Below are 15,971 nucleotides of genomic sequence, written 5' to 3'. Positions count from 1 at the left end.
TGGATAGCCAGGGGCACACTCCAACACTCAGACATAATTTACAAACAAAGCATTTGTGTTTAGTGAGTCTGACAGATCAGAGGTCATTTTTTGTGTAAAAATTGACTCTTCAACTTTAAAAAACGCACCCTATATAATTCCTACTTTGAGATGATTGATATGGTCACCCCTGGCTTATTTTTCATGATCTGAAAAGCGAGAGCAAAAGTGAAACCTGAAATCAGCACATAGTCTTGGATACCTTGTAAATATCGGCCCAGAAGTACACAGCATATAAAGAGGATGGGCGAAGTGATTGATGGTGAATAACCATATTTCGATGGGTTTGTTTTGTCTAAGAAGGCTAAAAAGGAAGCATAGAATTCCTGATTGACCATACTGCCATGGCTATATACTGATAAAAGAAAATGTAAGAGTGGTCCCTGGTGGCGCAGAGGATAAAAGACCTGGTTAAACATTGTGGGAATAAATGATGTTCAAATGTCCTATGAATTAAATAATGTGCAGATTGTCAGCATAAGTGTAACATATATGGTTGTGTTTATATGATTAAATTCTGTTCAAATGTCCTATGAATGAAATAATGTGCAGGTTATCAACATATGAAGTGTAAAAAATATGGTTGCGTTTGTATGATTAAATTCTATTCAAATGTCCTATAAATGAAATTAAAATGCCATGTGTCTCTATATCACCTACAATACTGTCCTCAAATGCAAATTGAAAACAAATCTGGAGAGAGAATTAATGGGGATGTAGTCCAAGGTCAAACGTAAATATAACATTTTATAAATGTTCTTGAAATGTTTTGAGTAACAAACCTCCAAGACAAGGTAAAATGTATATTGCGTGAACATCAATGGAATAATATATTAAACCTAAAACAAATATGATATGAACATCATAAAAACTGACTTATTTAATTCTTACAACATTAAGGGAATGTCCTGTGCAACCTGGGGTGTCAGGCATCCTAGTGGTTAGAGCATTGGACCAGTAACCAAAAGGTTGCTGGATCAATTCCCCTGGCTGACAAGGTAAAAGTCTGTTGTTCTGCCCCTGAACCCACTGTTCCCCGTTAGACCGTCATTGTAAGTAAGAATTTGTTCTTATTATTGTACATAATAAATTGTTCTTATCTGACTTGCCTAGTAAAATGTTATCACAACTGAGCATATTTTATGTTTTGGGAACATATCTCTTGTAATGTACCTACACTGTTCATACAACCTAATTACATGTTCTGGGAACCTTTAAAGGCTGTTCTGTCAACATTCTTGCAACATCAAAGAAACGTGTTGTGCACCCTGATACAAACATTATCTGAATGTCAGCACAACTGGACAGTTTTTGTGTTTTGGAAATATACCTCTTGTCACGTCCCCGCAATGTTACCACAATCTAATGGAACATAATGGGAATACTATGGATCATTTTGCTATTTGATTTTGAATTTTAGGACCCATCTAGGTATCTATTTTTTGTAGTTATTATTTGATAAAATATTGAATTTTGAACCATCTAAATATTGAACCATCTAAAAACAATTCTGTATGTTAGCTTAGACGACTTAGATTTTTAGAGGTTAATTTGGTTATAGAAACGTTCTTCCAACATTGGGCGGATGTTTTATACAAACATTCTATAATCATCACCACAAATTAACAGTTTTTGTGTTATGAGAACATTTGCTGCGACCTAACGAATGTTCTAGGAACTTTCACAGAACCAATTTTGGTTTTCTGGTAAAACATTACTGGTACATTGTGTTATTACGTAAACAGGAAACCTAACAAGAACTTTTGAGGAATTTTATGTGGTGGTTGTTGGACAAAAAATACTAGAACTTAATGGGAATCTTAGGTAATGTTATAGGAATGTTCCCAGTTTGCTGGGATGCAGTAATCACCAGAACATTAAGACCACTCACCTTATTGATGGGATGATTTTCCTCTCTCAGGAACGTGGGTAAAGATAAGCAGCAGTCACCAGAGCCCCAGGTCTCATGACAAACACAGAAGTAGACATTCACATGATATCCACTCAGACCTCATTATCTACTTAGCTGTTCCCATACACAGCCCAGAGCACAGAACATGACTGTTGTCTGGTTTGTTTTGGCGATCGTTATTAGTTTGTTTTGGTCATGGAGGACATATGTAAGGGATAATCAACGAGGGGCTATGCATTCTATGGAAAGTCAGGAATGTGCGAAATGTGTGTTCCGCAACGCGCTAGTGGAGTGAAACGGAACTTACATTCCACAGAGCTGCATATTTTCCAGAGAATGCAGAGCCCATAGTTGAATATCCTTTTTATACCATGGCTATAATTTAACACATTTCCGCAAGAAATGTGTTCATTTACAGGTAGAAATGTGTTCAACATCCACTGAAGTAGCTAGCAAGTTTACTAGATACAGTAGCTACAGTAGTTGCCTTGGTAACCAAGTCTGTTTGCTAGTTTAGCTAACCTAACCATCAGTCTTAGCTTGCTATTATGAAAATCGAATTCAACAATGTCAACAATGTTTACAATTTAACTTTTGCTTTCAAAAATAGCTCAAACAATGAACATGTAAGATTGAAATAGCCATTGAATTCTACCGTGCTGATATACCGGCCGTTAGAGGAAAATAATGTACGCTTTAGAATGCCCTTCAAGCCAATCAGAAATGAGCATTTAATAGTGCCACTGTATTTTTTATTTTTTACTTAACCTTTATTTAACTAAGCAAGCCAGTTAAGATCAAAGTCTTATTTACAATGATGGCCTACCCCGGCCAAACCTTAACCCGGATGACCCTGGGCCAATTGTGCACAGCCCTATGGGACTCCCAATCACAGCCGGTTGTGATACAGCCTGGAATATAATCAATGTACTGTGCTAGTGTTTTATTTAATTCTATGGTTTTGGTAATGATGAGCAGTTTGCTTTGGTGATGATTATCAGTTTGTTTTGGTGATGATGGGTGATTTGTTTTGGTGATGGTGGAGGCATTCAGGCAATGTGTCTGGTGTGTATTTTTGAATTACTCAACGTATGACTCATTGACCCTGTAACCCCTTCTCTCTCTCTCTCTCTCTCTCTCTCTCTCTCTCTCTCTCTCTCTCTCTCTCTCTCTCTCTCTCTCTCTCTCTCTCTCTCTCGCTCTCATATATATATGTATATATATTCTATTTTTCCACTCTCTCCTCAGCTAAGAACTGTGTGCGTATCTGTATTCAGAACCTGCAGCGTATCAGTGATCGTGCCCCAGCTCCAGTCCTAGCTGAGGTGGCTGTCACAGTGTTTAGCTTCATCAGAGACTCCTACCAGCTCAACCCTGCTCTGTTCACCGAGCTTGAAAATAACAATGGGTACACTGTCTTACAGGCCATCATGACCCGGTGAGTTAGAGAGAAGGAGATGGGGGAGGGAATTGAGGGAGAAAGAGAGGGTGAGGAAGGATGATGGTGAGGGAGAGAAAGTGAGTGGTTGAAGGTGGGAGGGAGAGGGACAGAGTGAAAACATCTGTCTTTATTGAAAGCGTCAGTAGGGGAAATTATCCAGATTTCTTGGAAATAAGGCTTCCTGGAATGAAGGTGCGTGCAACAGACATAATGTAATTTGATTTATTTTGGGATTAAAGCCAATTCTGCCCACAACACAATGCTATTTATGTCTCTGCAGTTTGTCTGCTTACAGATATATGGCTACAAATAATATTTTATCTTTCACTTTACATCTAAACCCTTTACTGTGTCTCTTTCACCCTCTCTCCATACCATTAATTCCAACTTTTCACTATGGCAGGTGTGAGGAGGGTGTGCCTGCGGAGGAGTTTGGTCCAGTAGAGGACCTGTTATCTCTGCTAGCATCTTTGTGTCTCTTTGGGAGGTCAGAGCTGAAGGTGGCTCTCTGTGTCACCAACCCTCAGCCACCTGGCTTCAAGTTTGACCCCTCACTCACCACAGGTAAGAAAACACTTCCTTCTATTCTCCCCCCTCCCACCCCCGTTTCCCCCACACTTTTCAAGAACAAATGTAGGTGGGTTACTGGGAAACCTTGTGTGCCTCCCACCTCCAAACACTCTCTACCCCTTCTAACACTCTTCCCTTGTACTCCCCAAACAGTCTCCTTCTCCCCTCCCTTGCTCCACCTCTCAGGTTAACTGGAGCCATGAGGTGATTATGTCTAAGATGATGAAGTGGAGTCTGCAGTCCTAACTCTGTTAACAGACACACTGCATTCATAAAACACCACCACACAGAGGCTACCCATCTATCACACACACACACACACACACACACACACACACACACACACACACACACACACACACACACACACACACACACACACACACACACACACACACACACACACACACACACACACAGAGCCCATCTATCACTTACAGGAGCACCTCTCTCACCAGCGTTGAGACAAGGGTGTTTTAGGATGATCTTATTTGTCTGTGATGTGATTTTCATTACAGGTGAAAATTAATCTTATTACAAACTACTTATATATTTATTTACCACAAACATATCCATGTCCCCGCTCCTAAATCTAAGACCATCTCGGAATATTCTGACAATGCTGTGCTTCCAAACTTTATCAGTCCGGATAATGATGTTTTCCCAATGTTTTTATGCAACTTAACATATTCGTTTTCTATCAATCTATGTGAGCGTAACTCGATTCCCTTGGTTATTTTCTCCCGTTTAGGTTAATTGTTCAACCATCTATGGAATTGGAATTATGGAATTGAGCAAAATATGATAAATGGTTCCTAAACTAAAACATAACTTTGCTTAAATTGACCTTTGAGTATGCCATAAGATTATTTTCACATTGATATTACTTTGTCAGCTGCATAAGAATGTATTTCCAGTCCCCTTCTCAGTCAATATCAAACACAAAACAAACATATTTTTCCAGGTAGGGAAAGTGGTCATAGACACTATAACTAACCAGCCCAGCCAGTGTTTTTCTATTTGAAACAAATCCTCATTGACTGAACCTTTTTTGGGGGTGTCTGTCTCTCTTCTTCTAGCTAGGGGAAACACTGCTCCTAGTTTATTACACTTTTACATATCTGTCTCTATCTGAGCCTAGTTAACCTTCTGCTTCAGGCTTTGTGTCCTTGTGTCATAAGATGCAGTGCAGAGGGGGGAGAAGGGTATTCTTCAAGGAGGTGACCAAGAACCGGATGGTCACTTTTTATATATATATATATATTTTAAATAAATCCCACAAAAATATTTTCCTATGTGTTCTCAGTTCCTAACAAATTACAGGAAGGAGATGATGAGAGGATTAAGGCACTTAGTATTTTGAGATTCCCACAATAATGTATAGTTTTTTTCACTCATTTTTAACCCCTGTACTTCCAGGCTCCGCGGTAAGGAACCTATCAGCGTTCCGTTTGCTCCAGGGTTCCTTCCAGCGGTCAGAGGACTGTGTTTTCTGCTGCCAGATCCTAAGCACCATCAGGACTGTGTGGTCATGGAACAGGGCCAACTTCTTCCTGTTAGAGTGGACTGTTCAATCACTGGCTCAGCTAGCTCAGTGTGTGTCGAAGAAACCACCTCCTGTACACAGACTGTTCTTCTCTATGTTAGAGATGGTGGGTTGAGTGACACATGCACGTGTGGGCAAGCAGGCACATACACACACATGCGAGCACAAGCACACACACTTGCATGCACGCAAGGAAACTACACTTGTTATGTACATACACACAAAATCCGCATCAGAATCTATCAATGTCCTGTCATTCAAGAAAGCTATCCCCTTAACAAGCTCTACATTTATAGTTCTCCATATGTCCATTATGTTTAATTAATTCAGCAATTGATATTTTGGTAAAATACTTATCTGTTGATTCACCACTATTGACTGAACTATCCCGTTAATGTGTCTGTCCAGGTGGCATTCCATCTTAACTACATCCCCCACGAGGCTGTGTGTGCGGTGCAGGCTGTGCTGAAGCAGGGCTGGGCAGGGGCCGTGGCCAGAGAGGCACAGTTTGGAGTGGCTGCCCTCGGCTGCTTCCACAGGTTTAAATTAAGCAATAAACTTTATTGATCCCCAGAGGTTAAATTGGATTCGTCCCCAGTATAAGACACATTGATTATTTTATAAATGACTCTATGACTGGGATGATACAATATGCACTCAGTGGACAGTTTATTAGGTACACTTCCCCACACCAGTACGCCACCAGCCTGTACTGTTGACACCAGGCAGGATGGGGCCATGGACTCATGCTGTTTACGCCAAATCCTGACTCTGCCATCAGCATGAAGCAACAGGAACCGGGATTCGTCGGACCTGGCAATGTTTTTCCACGCTTCAATTGTCCAGTGTTGGTGATCGTGTGCCCATTGGAGCCTCTTAATCTGCTGTAATAGCCCATCCGTGACAAGGACCGACAAGTTGTGCGTTCCGAGATGCCGTTCTGCACACCACTGTTGTACTGCGCTGTTATTTGCCTATTTATGTCCCGCCTGTGAGCTTGCATGAGTCTTGCCATTCTCCTTCGACCTCCCTCATCAACGATCTGTTTTCGCCCACAGGAATGCAGCTGATTTTGAGCATCATACCATGCTCAAAGTCGCTTAGGTCACTCGTTTTGCTAATTTCAACGTTCAATCGAACAGTAACTGAATGCCTCGATGCCTCTCTGCCTACTTTATATAGCAAGCCACAGCCACGTGACTCACTGTCTGTACGAGTAAACCATTTTAGTGAATGGGGTGGTGTACCTAAAAAACTGGCCCCTGAGTGTATATTTCTAGTACTTTTTCACAGTATACAGTGCATTCAGAAAGTATTCAGACCCCTTGACTTTTCCCACATTTTGTTACGTTAAAGCATATTTTGAATATTTATTGAATTGTTGTTTTTCTCATCAATCTACACACAATACCCCATAATGACAAAAGCTCAACTTTGGATTCATCAGACTAGAGAACCTTGTTTCTCATGTTCAGAGTCCTTTAGGTGCCTTTTAGTAACTCCAAGCGAGCTGTTATGTGCCTTTTTCTGAGGAGTTGGTTCTGTCTGAAGACCATAAAGGCCTGATTGGTGGAGTCCTTCTGGAAGGTTCTCCCATCTCCACAGAGGAACTCTGGAGCTCTGTCAGAGTGACCATCGGGCCTCCCGTGTGGCACAGTGGTCTAAGGCATTGCACCGCAGTGCTAGCTGTGCCACTAGAGATCCTGGTTCGAGTCCAGGCTCTGTCGCAGTCGGCCGCGACCGGGAGACTCGTGGAGACAACTGGGCACAATTGGCCCAGCGTCATCTGGGTTAGAGGAGGGTTTGGCCGTCAGGGATGTTCTTGTCCCATCACGCTCTAGCAACTCCTGTGGCGGGCTGGGTGCAATGCACGCTGACACGGGCACCAGGTGTATGGTGTTTCCCCCGACACATTGGTGCGGCTGGCTTCCGGGTTAAGCGTGCATTGTGTCAAGAAGCAGTGCGGCTTGGTTGGATTGTGTTTCGGAGGACGCTCCGCTCTCGACCTTCGCCTCTCCCAAGTCCGTACAGGAGTTGCAACGATGGGACAAGACTGTAACTACCAATTGAATAACATGAAATTGGGGAGAAAAATAAATATATTAAAAAAAGTGACCATCGGGTTCTTGGTCACCTTCTTGAAGAATGCCCTTCTCCCCCGATTGCTCAGTTTAGCTAGGCGGCCAGCTCTAGGAAGAGTCTTGGTGGTTCCAAACTTCTTCCATTTAAGAATGATGGAGTTCTTGGGGACCTTCAATGCCGCAGATATTTTTTGGTAGCCCGTGCCTCGACACACACAATCCTGTCTCGTCGCTCTACAGAGAATACCTTCAATCTCATGGCTTGGTTTTTGCTCTGACATGCACTGTCAACTGTGGGACCTTATATAGACTGGTGTGGGCCTTTCCAAATCATGTCAAATCAATTGAATTTACCACAGGTGGACTCCAATAAAGTTGTAGAAACATCTCAAGGATGAAAAATGGAAACAGGATGCACCTGAGCTCAATTTCGAGACTCATAGCAAGGTTCTGAATACTTATGTAAATAAGGTATTTCTGTTTTTAATTTTTAATACATTGGCAAAAAACTGAAACCTGTTTTCCCTTCGTCATTATGGGGTATTGTGTGTAGATGAGGGAAATACATGATTTAATACATTTTAGAATAAGTGTAACGTCGATGCAGGGAGTCAGGAATCATGTGCAGTTAGTGAGTGTAATATGAACCAACATAGAACGATACAATACAAGGAAACGTCTGACAAGGAAACATAACCAAAACTGCCTGATAACTGATAACAAAAGAGTGCTATATAAAGGGCATCAGTGAGTAATTAAGTCCAGGTGTGACTGATGATGAGATGCAGGTGTGCGTAAAGATGGGTTGCCAGGACCGGTGCTTAGTAGACCGGCGACGTTGAGCGCCGGAGAGGGGGAGCGGGAGTAGACCTGACAGTACAGGCGGTGCAGGGGCGGGTTCCCTCCCCAGAGCCTGGCGGATGTCCATAACTACGTCCCAAAACACTGGGCCAATGATACGGGAGGACCGATTGATGAGCTGGCGGACACTCACAGGGCCCTCTACTGATGTGGAAACACAGGGAGCGGGAAAGCAGGTCCTCCGACATCCTGGTCCCCAGGTGGTAATCCTCCTCTCTGACCAGGAGATGGTGGGATTATGGAGTTGGAGCCACAGGAGGCCAAGGATGACTTTGTGCACGGGTGCGGAGGTGAAGAGGAAGGAAAGGTTTTCCTGGTGCTTTGGTCCCACGGTGAGGGTGAGTGGAACTGTGACGTGCATAATAGTGCCGGATCCCAATGGTCGTATATCCAACGCTTGGACCGGAAATGGAGAAGAGAGCGGGTATGAGGTGATGTGCAGGGAGGAGGCAAAGGTCTTGTCAATAAAATTCCCTGTGTCACTAGAACCCTTTAGAGCTGTAGAAACAATAGATGAGGGACAGCCTCCTAGTGAAATCGATACTGAAAAAGGTTTGACGGAAATTGATGATGATGGAGTACTCACGCCTAACCCAGGAAGTCCCTCTGCTCTCGTGGATTCCGGGTTGGGACGTACCAGACACCGTTGAAGCTGGCCGCAATAGGGACAGAGCTCTAACTGCCTCCAATGGCGTTGCTCAGCCGCGGGGAAGCGTGTGGCCATGGGTTCAGGCTCTGGCCAACGAAGGAGGGAGAGAGGCGAGGGGGTGCCGACACTCCCGAAGAAGGTTATCCAGACAGATGGCCATCGTGATGAGTGTGTCCAAGGTTAGATTTTCATCTCAGCAAGCCATCTCCGTCTGGACTTCTTTGCGCAATCCTCTTCAGAATAGGGTGCAGAGCGCCGGCTCATTCCATCCACTGGATGCTGCCACTGTCCTCTCTGCCCTCTAGTGGATGGTGGAAGACCCCTCTGAACAGAGCCATGAACCCCTCATTGGAACCCAGATCCTCTTCTCTCCCAGACGGCCATAGCCCACTCCAACGCCCGTCTGGTCAGCAGGGAAATAACCGTGGCAACCTTGGACCTCTCCATGGCAACCTTGGACCTCTCCATGGTGGGAACTCCCAACTGATGAGTGAAATAGAGGGAGCACTGGAGTAGGAAACCACGGCATTTGGAGGGAGACCCGTGATATTTGTCCGGGAGGGACAAACAGGCATCGCTGACCTCGGTGGACTGTTGGATGGGCTGGGGTGCTGGCACGCTGGGTCGAATTGTGGTAGAGAATCCTCCACTTGTTGGAGATGGTGCCTTTCCGGAAATGTCGAGATGTTGAAGAGCGTGGAGGACCTCATCCATAGCCGTCCCCAGTTGTGCCAGGTGTTCATAGTGTTGGCGAAGTAGGTGTCCCTGTTCGCTGACTATCTGGGAGATGTACTGATTAACTGATGCTTCCTTATGTTGAGGCAGTATTCTGTAACGTCGATTCAGGGAGTCAAGAAGCAGGTGCAGTTAGTGAGTTTAATATGAACGAACATAGAATGATACAAAACAAGAGAAACGTCTGACAAGGAAACATAACCAATACTGCCTGATAACTGATAACAAAAAAAATTATATTAAGGGTAAGTAGTCAGGGAGTAATGAAGTCCAGGTGTGACTGATGATGAGACGCAGGTGTGCGTAAAGATGGGCTTCCAGGACCAGTGGTTAGTAGACCTGTGACGTTGAGCGCCGGAGAGGGAGAGTGGGAGTAGACGTGGCAAGGCTGAAACGTAACAAAATGTGGAAAATTCAAGGGGTCTGAATACCTTCCAAATGCACTGTATATCCAGTTACTCATTGTGCATTTATAACTTGTGTAATAATTTTTATATTACTTTTTATATTACTCTTTTTTTTACTCTGAATTGTTGGGAAGGGTCCGTAAGTAAGCTTTTCACTGTTAGTCTTCACCAGTTTACGAAGCATGTGACAAATCAAATTTGATTGGATTTGACTTTAGTTTAAAATATACAAAATCTCTTCCATTCCTCTTCAGGTTGACAGTGCGTAGTGGTCTGCTAGCGGAAGTTCTCAGTGATGGAGGTCTGTTGGATCTTCTGCTTGGAGAACTACGTAGGAGGGCCAAGACACTCAGGAAGGCTAGAGGAGCAGGTACGTGTATATTATTGTAACAATGATGTTACCACATATAGACTTATATAGAGCCTATAGAGCCTTTCACTCTTCCTCACAGTGATCTCTTCTCTCTCTGTCAGGTCCCCATGATCAGTCAGCTGTAGAGGACAATGAGAGAGCTCTCACCACCAGCATGCTCACAGTAGTGGCTGCCCTCACCCTACGCTCCATCAGAAACACAGGTAAGTGTCGGAATCTGGTCTAGCGGTAGTACAACCAACATTTCCCCCAAAGGCACTGGTCCGATCCCTGGGTCCACCACTAGCCACCTTCCTCTCTGTATTCCACTCTCATCTGTCTCCCCTCGCTTTTATATCTGCGTCTATCCAAAGAAATGCTATGATCTATCAGGTACACACATCCGATCACTTTCCAGCTCTCCCCCGCTCTCTCGCTTTCTCTCTCCCCCTCTCTCTCAGTGTCAGTCCGTGACCTTGGGATGGTTCCCTACATAAAGATCTTTCTAGATGAGGAGCAGTACAGAGGACCAACCCTCAGCATCCTGGAGCAGCTGTCAGAGATAAACCCTGACGAGTTTATGTCTACGGCTATAGGAGCTCTCTGTTCCTCTACACAACAGGAGCTGGGGCTCAAACAAGACCTGCTGCAGGTACACACATTGATCTCTCTCTAATGTTTTATGGATTATTGTCAAAAACACATTTTGCTAAAGCATGAGGAGAAACGACAGCCAACAAAAACACGTGAGGGTCTCGACTAATCTGCAGATTTCATTTTCACGTCAAATTTTAACAAATTGTAACATGTTTAAAACATAATAAGGCAGTGAATTTGTTATCCCATCCTCCAGGAGCCTTATTGCATTATAGACAAATGCAGATTGATTAGCTGATACAGGTTTAGCTGTTAGCCGGGGCGCTATTTGATTACCCCTCCAGCCCTGTGCTGTAGCTCTATGAAGATTAGGACCTCTATCACATCAGAGAATGCCTGATAAACCTGATTAGGTCTAAGTGAGTTAGCGACTTACTGTTCGTGTCTATTTTTATAGATCAGAATGAGAGGGGTACTAACTCGCAGACGATATATGTGTGTGTGTATGGGTGTGTGTGTGTGTGGTGGTGGGGTGTTTGTGTGTTTGGTGTGTGTGCGAGTGTGTGTATTTGTATACGAGTTTGTGTGTGTGTGTGTGTGCGAGTGTGTCTATGTGTGTTAACTTGATTAAAGCAGGTGGCAGTCAGATTTAGTGTGACCTGGTTTGGCGTGTGTTGAGAGCCATTGTGATTAGTCTAGTTCTTGTTAATCACATTTCTCTCTGCGTTCTGCCACACACATTACCTATCAGATGGATTAGACCACTAAATTAGATGAAGCTAATCACATTTAGCTTAGTCCTCAACAACGGTTACCCCAAATAATTTATGATTTTTTTATTTATTTATGTCAGGACTATTTTTCATCCCTTCATGACCTGCTTGTTTTAATTGGCTGAATAGAACGGAAGAGATAAGCTCGCATTTTGCTTTGTTTACTTCTTGATAGGCAATTGAATGCATTATACATTATTACTCAAAATGTTTATACAGTGCCTAGTGAAAGTCTACACACCCCTTGCACAGATTCACATTTTGCTGCCTTAAAAAAAATATGTCTTGATTGGGTATGTCCCCACACCCCATAGTTTATACTTGGTGGAAGCACCTTTGGCAGCAATTACAATGACTTTCCAAGAGGCGTTGAGTGTTCCTGAGTGGTCTACTCTCAGTCCTGACTTGAGTCTGCTTGAAAATCAAAGACAAGGTTTCAAAATTACTGTCCATCAATGATTCCCAACCAAATTTACTGAGCTTGAGCAATTTTGACAAAAACAATGAACATATGTTGCCTTAAGAGTTGTGCAAAGTTGGTAGAATCTTATTCAAAATTCAAAAATACTGTTTACATTTTTTATACATTTAGAAAATGTTCTACAATGTTTCTTTCACTTTGAAAGTGGAGCAGGTTGTGTAGATAACTAGTAAAAAAGGCAACAAAAAAAACAGTGCAAGACTTTCACTAGGCATTGTACATATCTAGATGTTGGTCTCTGATGCCTTTGTGACAACATATTCCCAAACCTCAAACATCTCAAACATCTCAAAGAGAATACTGTGTGTGAGCTGAATAGTTTGATCCAGGCTATTCTGTTTGTGCTGTCTGTAAAGGGTTAATTCTGTATGGGTCAAGTTCAAGGACCTCAATCTATGTCTGTAATCTTGTCATATAATCTTCTCAATAGCCATGTTAACCGGACTTTCTCGATCTGCCTCATCCATAGAACTGTATAATATAACATAGTCTACCTTGTTTGTTAGATAGTCAGAGAGGACTAAAGCACAAATGGAGCGAGACGTGTGTGTGCATATTTTCTGTAACTGAACTCTCTCTCTCTGTTCTCCAGTCAGTTTTGAAGGTTCTGGAGAGCCCTAACAGTTGGGGGGCGTTTCGACGTGCGAGGGGCTTCACCGGCCTGCTGTCCCTGGTGGTGGACATGGAGGGGGCTCTGAGTGACCCCCCTCAGGGTGGGGTGTGGGGTGCTATGGGGCAGCAGGGGATACTAGACCTCCTCTTCCTCACCCTACACACCCTCGCCCTAGCTGTCCACGTACACCCTGTCAACTCACACCAGTTCCAGGTATGTAACACCACTGTACTGTGATGTCATTCATTCAAATAAGGTGTCAAATAACCTCATAAGCCAAAGGATGGGTTGTATGAATGTGACCAGAAATGAAAATAATTCATTAATTTGTTCCAGGCTGAAGGGTTCTACGAGAGGCTGGCTGAAGCCTTACTACGGCTGGGTTGTTTCCAGACTGAGGGCCAGGAGGCGACAGAGATGATGGAGGGCCACGCTGGGGGTATGATGAGTAGGGGCCTGGGCCAGAGATGGGGTCAGAGAGGAACAGAGGACAATCATTCTTTTGGGAGGAGCTTCCACCAGTTTCTGGAGCTGTCTGAGACCCCTGTGCTCACCTCCCTCTCTTCCACCTCCAAGCCACCCCTGCCTCCCCCTTTACAGACCTGTATCAGGCTCCTCTCCTACCTGTACCAATTAGCTACAGGGACCTACGCTGCCCTTGAGATGACAGCTGGACATGTGGGAGAGAAGAGAGAGGAGGGGGGAGATGGGGAGACCCAGGGGGATGGTGGTGGAGGAGAGAGGCTGCAGACTGTGCCACCAACCCCACAGACTTCACAGACACCAGAGGATGAACTACAAGGGGGATCCAGACCTGCAGCCCACAGCGTCGCTGTTGTCTGCTCTGAGACTAACTACAGGTGGAACTGTTGTTTATTGTTAAAGAGATACACTATTGTACCAGAGTATCTCTATTTCAATGTCCATCTATATCTCTCTATCTCCCTTTCTACCTCCTTCTCCTTTCCTTCTCCTTCTCCACCTCCCTTTCCATCTTCACCTCCCTACATATCTCAGTGGTTTTCTTCTAAGCTTTTAGAGTGCATTCAGAAAGTATTCAGACATCAGATCTGGGGAAGGGTACCAAAAACTGTCTGCAGCATTGAAAGTCCCAAGTAACACAGTGGCCTCCATCATTGTTATTTTGGAACAACCAAGACTTTTCCTAGAGCTGGCCGCCCAGCCAATCTGAGCAATCGGAGGAGAAGGCCTTGTTCACGGAGGTGACAGAGCTCCAGAGTTCCTCTGTTGAGATGGGAGAAACTTCCAGAAGGACAACCATCTCTGCGGCACTCCACCAATCAGGCCTTTATGGTAGAGTGGCCAGACGGAAGCCACTCCTCAATAAAAGGCACATGACAACCTGCTTGGAGTTTTCCAAAAGGCACCTAAAGGACTCTCAGACCATGAGAAACAAGATTCTCTGGTCTGATAAACCAAGATTGAACTCTTTGGGCTGAATGCCAAGCTTCACATCTTGAGGAAACCTGGCACCATCCCTACAGCGAAACATGATGGTGGCAGCATCATGCTTTGGGGATGTGTGTCAGCGACAGGGACTGGGACACTAGTCAGGATCAAGGGAATGATGAATGGAGCAAAGTACAGAGAGATCTTTGATTAAAACCTGCTCCAGAGCGCTCAGGACCTCATACTGGGGCGAAGGTTTACTTCCTAACAGGACAACAACGTTAAGCACACAGCCAAGACAACGCAGGAGTGGCTTCGGGACAAGTGTCTGAATATCCTTGAGTGGCCCAGCCAGAACCCGATCGAACATCTATGGAGATGCCTGAAAATAGCTGTGTAGCGACGCTCCCCAACGAACCTGAAAGAGCTTGAGAGAATCTTCAGAGAAGAATTGGAGAAACTCCCCAAATACAGGTGTGCCAAGTTTGTAGCGTCATACCAAAGAAGATGCGAGGCTGTAACCACTACCAAAAGTGTTTCAATACTTATGTAAATGTGATATTTCATTTTTTTTTATACGTTTGCAAAAAATTCTAAAAACCTTTGTTTTTGCTTTGTCATTATGGGTTATTGTGTGTAAATTGATGTGGGGGGGAAAGTATTTAATCCATTTTAAAATAAGGCTGTAACGTATCAAAATGTGGAAAAAGTCAAGGGTTTTGAATACTTTCCGAATCTACTGTATGTTCCAGGTTGTTGCATGAGTGTTAATTTCTCTCGTATCCAATGTACCAGAGGCCAAGCAAGATTGCTTCATATTATAATCACTTTATAACTATGTGATACTATATATCTGTCCAGGTTTACCTGTGACCAGACCATACTGCATCCTGGAGCCCTCAGGGTCATCATGATTCTCCTGCCTCATGTCTTTACTGCAGAGGATCCACAGGTAACCTATCAGCAGACCGACTACACTGCTCTGTCATATGCAGGAATCAATTCAGGAATCAACTCAGTTCAGTTAGATTTAATTCACGCTGTATTGCTCTTTCATATTATGTAGAATCAGTTAATTGTAATTCAACTCAGTTCAATTGGATTACTCATAGCTCCTCTCTTCTCAGACTGCTTTGCTGTCATTTGAATTTGACTCAATTTGGTTAAATTGAATTCTTCATCACTCCTCCTCTCCCCCAGCTGTCAGTGGAGGTCCAGTACTCAGTAGCCCACCACCTGCAGGTGATGGTAACATCAGAGAAGAACCGGCAGATCGTCTGCAAGGGGGGTTTGGTGTCCACTCTACTAACCCACTGTCGAAGCATCCTGCTCAGGCCGGACCACCCACTATACCTGCCTGACACACGCATTCTGGAGAAAATCTCCTCACACTCCATCTCCCACATAGACCTCAGGTCAGCTGCTTTTCTTGGCACCAAGCTTGGGTGTGTATATTAGGCACCAAATGGCAGAAAATTTACTGAAACAGGGAAGGACTATCTGG

The 15,971-nt window shown here is 44.0% G+C and overlaps 1 protein-coding gene across 2 annotated transcripts in view; it reads left to right on the top strand.

The window, feature by feature from the left end:
• Window positions 1–15,971, top strand: part of wdfy4 (WDFY family member 4) — a 195,701-nt gene that overhangs the window by 24,365 nt on the left and 155,365 nt on the right. For both annotated transcript variants that reach the window (XM_029697915.1, XM_029697914.1), the window contains exons 7-17: window positions 3,200–3,389; window positions 3,796–3,956; window positions 5,382–5,614; window positions 5,917–6,047; window positions 10,496–10,611; window positions 10,716–10,817; window positions 11,055–11,245; window positions 13,037–13,270; window positions 13,394–13,917; window positions 15,329–15,419; window positions 15,668–15,882. In XM_029697915.1, coding sequence (XP_029553775.1) covers window positions 3,200–3,389; window positions 3,796–3,956; window positions 5,382–5,614; window positions 5,917–6,047; window positions 10,496–10,611; window positions 10,716–10,817; window positions 11,055–11,245; window positions 13,037–13,270; window positions 13,394–13,917; window positions 15,329–15,419; window positions 15,668–15,882 — 2,188 coding nt within the window. The remainder of the gene's footprint in view (window positions 1–3,199; window positions 3,390–3,795; window positions 3,957–5,381; window positions 5,615–5,916; window positions 6,048–10,495; window positions 10,612–10,715; window positions 10,818–11,054; window positions 11,246–13,036; window positions 13,271–13,393; window positions 13,918–15,328; window positions 15,420–15,667; window positions 15,883–15,971) is intronic.

This window comes from Salmo trutta, chromosome 18 (genome assembly GCF_901001165.1).
Source record: "Salmo trutta chromosome 18, fSalTru1.1, whole genome shotgun sequence".
Lineage (NCBI taxonomy): Eukaryota > Metazoa > Chordata > Actinopteri > Salmoniformes > Salmonidae > Salmo > Salmo trutta.
Note: the sequence above shows the minus strand (reverse complement) of the source record. Positions and strands in the feature narration are given on the sequence as shown.